The sequence below is a fragment of the Solanum dulcamara genome, chromosome 2, assembly GCF_947179165.1.
Source record: "Solanum dulcamara chromosome 2, daSolDulc1.2, whole genome shotgun sequence".
NCBI classification, from domain to species: domain Eukaryota; kingdom Viridiplantae; phylum Streptophyta; class Magnoliopsida; order Solanales; family Solanaceae; genus Solanum; species Solanum dulcamara.
Genome location: NC_077238.1, coordinates 1925785 through 1933175, shown reverse-complemented (window position 1 = coordinate 1933175; position 7391 = coordinate 1925785). Strand labels below are relative to the sequence as shown.

The 7391-nt window shown below is 36.4% G+C and overlaps 1 protein-coding gene across 1 annotated transcript; it reads left to right on the top strand.

Moving 5' to 3' along the window:
• The first annotated feature begins 231 nt into the window (after window positions 1–231).
• Window positions 232–6917, top strand: LOC129879952 (cysteine--tRNA ligase 2, cytoplasmic). Its single transcript, XM_055953713.1, has 9 exons — window positions 232–550; window positions 3018–3081; window positions 3246–3407; window positions 4110–4280; window positions 4354–4635; window positions 4715–4840; window positions 5365–5586; window positions 5672–5788; window positions 6139–6917. The coding sequence occupies exons 1-9, from the start codon at window positions 378–380 to the stop codon at window positions 6514–6516; spliced, it is 1695 nt and encodes a 564-aa protein (XP_055809688.1). The 5' UTR covers window positions 232–377; the 3' UTR covers window positions 6517–6917.
• Window positions 6918–7391: the final 474 nt, after the last annotated feature.

The following is a 7391-nucleotide window of genomic DNA, read 5'->3' as shown; positions in this document are numbered from 1 at the left end:
TAATTATTCTAATTGAAAATGAATAAATTTCAATCATTCCATAATAATCAGACACAAGCCCAACTCAAGTGGACAGAATTATCTAGTACCTGTTGCTGATTGCTGATAAGAGATGACATATCCCATAAAATTAATCAAGGTGCATGAAAATTAATTCGAACAAAACGTCATAAAAAAAAATATAAGCAACTTAATTTAGTGTATTTATTTAAGGCAAATGTTCTAAATAAAGTTGTCCAAAAAATAAAGAGGAAAAAAAGTTATGCTTCTTATTATACGTTAGCATACACAAATCTGAGCGGCCTGAGTTAGGGTTTTTTGTGCGAAGAGGAGTAAATTGACTGTCCGTTACGGTCGATCGGAGAAATTTCTGAGAAATGGCGAATGAGAAGGTAGAATTTCAAGTGTACAACTCAATGACGAGGCAGAAGGAAGTATTCATACCGAAGGAACCTGGCAAGGTCAAAATGTACGTGTGTGGCGTTACCAGTTACGATTACAGTCACATCGGCCATGCCCGTGCTTATGTAGCCTTCGACCTTCTCTACAGGTCAAATTCTACCGAAATTTTGTTTCAATTGTAACTGCATTTAATTAGATTCGTGTTGTTTGTTATTCTGGCTTGTTACTTACCTGCTATGTTATTTGCTATGCTATTTGTTGGTGTAGAATTGTGTTGAAAGTTATAGATAGAGCAAGATGGTTGATCTAGAAACATGATTGGAGATTTATAGCCCGTTTGTCCAAGCTTCTATAATCAGCTTAGCATATTTTGGGAAGTGCTTTTCAAAAAAAGTACCTTTCGTGTATTTTGTGTTTGACTAATAAATTTTGAAACACTTTGTAGCATTAATTAATGTTTGGCCAAGCTTTTTAAAAATTAAAAGTACGTGTAACTTTCAGGGAAAATCTACATTTTTGAGCTTATGAAAACCAAATTCTACTCCTCTCCGGAAGCACTTATTTTTCTCCAAAAGCTTGGCCAAATGACTCATCTTATAAAATAAGCACATTTTGAAAAAAATAAGTGCTTTTGGCTTCTCAAAGCTTGGCCAAATAGGCTATTAAAAAGTCGATTAGTTTGAATACATCAGTTTCATTTAGAGGAATTTAAGGGATGTAATTGGAATTAAAAATACTAACTAGTTTTATATGAATTGGAAGTTTGATTCTGTTTGTTGTATGTAAGTGGAGCTGAGTTATAATTGGAGGAAGTTGGTTGACCGAGAAACAACCGGAAATTGATTAAAACATGTCTCATTTAGGGGAATTTGGTGGTCTAATTGGTATAATTTTGTAATGTCTAGTTTAAACAAAAAAATTGGAATTGTACTTTTATGTTCTATCCGTATAGGCTACTGGTTAGTTGGTAGTAAGGTTTAGTTATTGTTTTTACACTTCAACTATGTTAGTTAAGTGTGAGATTTAGAGAATTTGTAGTTTAAGAGAACCTAAATTACTGATAATAAAGTAATTTTGGAATAATTTTTGACCCAAATAGAGTGAAATGCTTACAGAATATTCATATAGCCAACCCTAGGTTTGTTAGGATTGAAGCATTGTAGTATTTTTTTGTTGAGAGGACTTTGTAAATTGATTTTATTTGTTGGCTGGAAAAAATGTATTGCTTACTCCCTTTCTCCCCCAAAACAATGGACACTGTTTGGAATAAGTGGTTCAAACAGTCTAGTTCTGTTTCAGACCTTGTCTGGTCGACTTATTAAATTAAAGAATACATAAAAACTAAGACAACTTTTAAAAAGGATAAATTTGATACAAAAAAGTTTACTGATTTTCTAAAAGTAATTTTGTTAAACTAAATGGGTAGAAGGAATATTTTTTGAGCAAGTAATTGAAGACGTATTGTTCCGTCTCTTGGTAGTCTCACAATAGTGATGCACATTCTAGAGAAAAAAAATGAGATGTGGTATTGATTTTGCTAATGAAGATGGAAACCTAATCATTGAATGAATATCAACAAATAACATGGAAAGTGTTCTGATGAAATTGATTTTTCGTTATTTTTATGGTCTCCATCTTGGATCTTCAATTTCTCACCACATTGACAAGATGAGAGAAGCGAGACTGAGATGTTTCATACATGTGAAGAGGAGGTGTGCCATATGCCAGTGAGGAAGTGCAAGAGGTTGACAGAAGCAAGAGTTAAGAGAGGTAGAGATAGAGTGGTAGACTAAAGATTAGTGAAGAAGAAATGGGATGGGGTGATTAGACACGACATGACACAACTTCAGTTGACTGAGGACATGACCTCAAATAGGGAGTTATGGAGGTCGAGGATTAGGGTAGAGGGTTAGTAGGTAGTTGTGTGTTGTTGCATTCTGTGTGGGAGAGGGAGTGGGCTAGTCTCCTCTCCTCTTGTCCTTTTAGTTGTATTATTTAGTTACACATAGCTTCTTATTCCTTGATGTGTATATCTGTTGTTGCATTTCTTTTTTATCTTGCTACTTCGTTGTCTCTTTTCTTACAATCTTGTGTCGGAGACTTCCCTTTTGAGCTGAGGGTCTTTTGGAAACAACCTCTCCACCTCTGTAAGATGTAAGATCTGCGTACATCCTACCCTCCCTCGACCCCACTTGTGGGATTACTCTGGGTATGGTGTTGTGGATGTTTGACTTTTGCATTGTGTTGCATTTTCTGTAGAGTTAAGTATTTTTTCTGTTTTAACGTGTCATAAATGCCATGTGGTTGCTGCAATTTGGCGCCTGTTTAGCACATACATTAGCCTAGACTAGTATCTCCTGAGGTCATTGAACATGGGAACCAAAAGGTGATTTACTTACCTACAAAAAGGAGAAAAGAGAAGAAAAAAATCCATGAAGAACTTTTGTTTTGATCTGCATCTGTTTAAATTGTGATGGGACTTATGTTATTTATCATTTGTTTTGGTATAAATCAATGTCAATTCATTTAGATTAGTTCTTTTAGTAGTTGGTGATGGTTTTTACTTCAAATTACTAACAGTCTGATGTAAATTTTCCATGATGTGGAATTTACAGATATCTGAAACACTTGGGATATGAGGTTGTGTATGTGCGCAACTTCACTGATGTAGATGACAAGGTGAGATGTACAATTTTTGGGGAGTAAGTGTCTTTTATGTCTCTCGTCCCGCGATAAAAATTTTTTTAGACCCTTTTCTTTTTATTTATTTTGGATAAACATGGAAATATCAGTTAGCTCACAGTATATAATACATCAGATGCATGACAGTTGGTTCTTTCCAGATTATTCGTAGGGCTAATGAGCTTGGAGAAGACCCAAAAGCTCTGAGTGGTCGATACTGCCAAGAGTTTCTAAAAGACATGGATGATCTCCAATGCCTCCAACCGACTCATCAGCCACGTGTTACTGAACATATGGAGCAGATTAAGGAAATGATAGCTAAGGTGCCCACTTTAGAAAATCTCTTCCAAAACTTGTTCTGACAAGTAAAAGCTTATTGATGTGATCCCTCCCATTTTCTCCCTGTATTGAAATCCCACTTGAGCAGAGACAAGGTCTGTTTCTGTTAAAATATGCTATTGCAGTTTTCTGATGCTAACTTTTCTCTCATTTCTTTTCCCTGGATGGAGGTTGTAATAGACTCCATCTTTAGATAGAAATACTTTCTGAATACTCTTGAAAACCATGTATGTCATTTTGCATCTTTGATAGTGTTGGATCTAGGATTCATCTTGTTGTGTTTATGTGACGTTATATGTGGTGTCTCCTGCTCTCAAGTTCAATAATATGGATGCTCATTTAGTTCTGTAATGCAAACTTGTTTGTCATTTTCTGCTACTTTTGAAAAAAAAAGAAGCAATAAGAACTACATTCCATGATAGTATGCTAAGCACTGAAAGAGAGGCTGGAACATTTATTCTTGTATATAATGAGAGAAGAAGTATATGTAGTAAGGATGACCAATTAGGTTAGCCGAAGTAAAACTCAGGGTTGGGTGGGAGTAAAGTGCAAAATACTGCTTAAAGTATGCAATTATATTATCTTTCTATCTGAGATTTACCTTAAGCTTCTTTTTGTTTTTTTCTTTTATTTGGATATACTCTGCTTTCTTCTTAATGCTAATGATCTTGAGGTGTCACCTGCAGATAATGGCTAATGGCTGTGCATACACAATCAATGGAGATGTTTATTTCTCCGTTGATAGTTTTCCAGAGTATGGTCGATTATCTGGACGAAAATTAGAGGATAATCGAGCTGGAGAACGAGTTGAAGTTGATTCAAGGAAGAGAAATCCTGCTGACTTTGCCTTGTGGAAGGTGGGAAGTTTTCTTTCAGCCTTCTTCAGAGTTACTGTTTTAAGACTTACATGCCAAATTCATTTATTTACAGGCTGCAAAGCCTGGTGAGCCAAGTTGGGAGAGTCCCTGGGGTCCTGGAAGACCAGGTTGGCATATAGAATGCAGTGCAATGAGTGCGCACTATCTGACACATTCCTTTGATATACATGGTGGTGGAATGGACTTGACTTTTCCTCACCACGAAAATGAGATCGCCCAGAGTTGCGCTGCTTGCCGGGAGAGTAATATTAGCTACTGGATGCATAATGGTTTTGTGAACATAGATGGCGAGAAAATGTCGAAATCGTTGGGGAACTTCTTCACTATACGTGAGGTAGAATGCTATCATTAGCTACTGTCTTAATATGGTTGGTTTATATAATGTTATGGATCATATCATGCATATTTTGTAGGTTACTCGATTGTACCATCCCCTTGCATTGAGGTACTTCTTGTTGGGGAATCACTACCGATCTCCGGTTAATTACTCAATATCACAGATAGAAATTGCTTCAGAATCTGTGTTCTACATTTATCAGGTCAGGAAAAACATTTAATGTACTTTTAATATCTCTTTTTCAATTATTTTTGCTTTACTGTTACCATTCTCAAAAAAAGTTTAATTATTTGCTTCTTGATGATCGGGCCCTTCCCCGGACCCTGCGCATAGTGGGAGCTTAAGTGCACCGGGCTGCCCTTTTTTTTTTGATGATTGGTACAAGCGATTCCTATGCTATTTTTGGTGTTCCTCTTTAATTTCAGTCTGTCCATGCATGTTCCTTTTAGATCTGCAGCTGAGGCTCTTAGGATTGTGGTTTTATTGCTATTTCATATGCACAATAGCTGAACTGAGTATATGGTTTTGGGATTATGGTTTCAGCAACTTATATCTCATATATATATATATATACATATATATATATATATATATGTATGTATGTATGATCTTTCTCCTTTTACATGAATGCTCATCCGACTTTAAAACTGTCTCCCCAATCCAAATCTGTAGTTTGCATCTGTCTTATTTTTAGACATTTATTCGGGTAATTTTTGTGTTTGATAGACCTTACATGATTCTGAAGAAGCCTTGTCACCTTTCCAACAAGGAACTGAAACTGCAACAAATGTAAAGGGGCGTGTTACCCCTCAGGCCCAAGAATGCATCAAGAAGCTGCGTAATGAGTTGAAGACAAAGCTCTCTGATGACTTGCATACACCTACAATTTTAAATGCTGCTCTTCAAGAAGCCCTTAAACTCATGAATAGTTGCTTGACCACACTGAAGGTGGGAACTCTACTTTCTTTTTTAACTTCTGCATCTGACTGGTGTGATATAACTGGATTATTCCATTGTCTCTTCATCTTTCCAGAAAAAGCAGCAAAAGCAACAACACTTATCTGCAGTTTGTTCCCTAACCGAGCTCCTGAAAGAAGTGAAGGAAGTATTGACAGTTCTTGGCTTGCTCGCTGGTTCAACATGTGCTGAGGTGCTGCCGGAATTAGTACTCTCTTGTGTCTCAATTCTTTTTGGCATTCTTTCCTTTTGTTTAAAAAAAATTAGCACCTTTCTATACTTGGAAATAGTTAACATTGTCATTTCCATCGTGTCAGTTGTGTTATAGCCCTCATCCCATACAGAAACAAAATTTTAATACAAGTGTACTTTTGGTATTTTAATCATATTTGGTTTATGTGTCCAAAGTTTTTCTTTCTTGGCACTCTTGTTTCTAGTCGAGCAATGCTGAACAAATTGGAATGGAGAGCACGTTTATTTCCTGTTACTATATGAGACTTTCAGATATCGAGTCTTATTTAACTCATTTATTTTGTTATGCAGGTTTTACAGCAGTTTAAAGAGAGGGCATTGAAAAGGGCTGAGTTAACAGAGGAAGATGTTTTGCGTGCAATAGAGGAAAGAACACTAGCAAGGAAAAACAAGGATTTTGCTAGAAGTGATCAGATCAGAACTGATCTAGCGACCAAGGGTATCTCTTTAATGGATATTACAGGGACGACAGAAACAGATTGGAGGCCTTGTATAAGATCTGTACAAGACCAGCCTGCTGCACCAGCTCAACCAAGCAAGTCTGCTGCGGCAGTGCAAGAACAGCCTGCTGCACCATCTCAACGAATGCAACCCGCTGCAGCACCACAACAAGAACAGCCTGCTGCTGCGCCAGTTCAAAAAGAACATCCTGCAGTGCCACCTCAGTAGCCTTCTCCTATTACTTAAGTGGAAATTACTTTTTGGAGTAATTTTCATACTTTTTGAGCTTTTTAACTTGTGAACTAGAAAGTTTATGGATGAGACATACATGATACTATTTATAGCATTGGGCATGTAGCTAAGATGAGCTGAAGAATTCACTTTACAAGAAGGGAAAGATGGCCCGAGGCTCAATGCCCACTTCCTGTTACATTTCACGGCCCTGCAGCTCATGGAGCTGACATTTTTGCCTCTGGTCAAGTCATTCAATTGACATGTAAACTGTATCATTGCTTTACTGATAAAACTTATGAATATAGTGGCACCACCAGTATTTGGAGATATTCTTAGATCTATTTAATCATATACTGATTGAATAAAACTGGTGCCAATATGTGTTTTATTTTGGTTCTGAAGTAGCATTCCTTCTTGCCAGTTGGTTGCTTGCAACTTATTCTATAATCTTGTTCATACTTATCAGTAGTAGCTTATATTAAGTTCTTAAGTTTCTTCTTTTGCAGAATTGTTGGGAATAAACATAAAATAAAAGTTTTTTTTTCCTCTTTTGTATTATAGCACAAGCTACGACTGAAAGTTCTGATTAGGATGTCTTGTTTGGATTGGAGCATCACTCATGGAACTATACTGACTGTGCAGTTGTATGTCTTGTCGAGTTCATGAGCCTCCTAGTAACCTTTTTTTTCCAACTACTTGTTCTGATGAACCATTAGAAATAACCTTTCTATTTCACAAATATCGAAGTAAAATTTGCGTATATTTCATCTTTTTCAGCCACCACTTATGGGATTTTATTGAATATGTTGTTGTACTTGTTCTAATGATCGACATAAATTGATGGTCCATCCTCCTTATCATAGTAAAAT

What these genes read in the sequence shown, in the direction of transcription:
- LOC129879952 (XM_055953713.1), top strand. Translation starts at nt 378, where the DNA reads ATGGCGAATGAGAAGGTAGAATTTCAAGTGTACAACTCAATGACGAGG. An exon ending in GCCTTCGACCTTCTCTACAG is followed by an intron (nt 551 to 3,017) that starts GTCAAATTCTAC and finishes TGGAATTTACAG; the next exon opens with ATATCTGAAACACTTGGGAT. An exon ending in TCACTGATGTAGATGACAAG is followed by an intron (nt 3,082 to 3,245) that starts GTGAGATGTACA and finishes GGTTCTTTCCAG; the next exon opens with ATTATTCGTAGGGCTAATGA.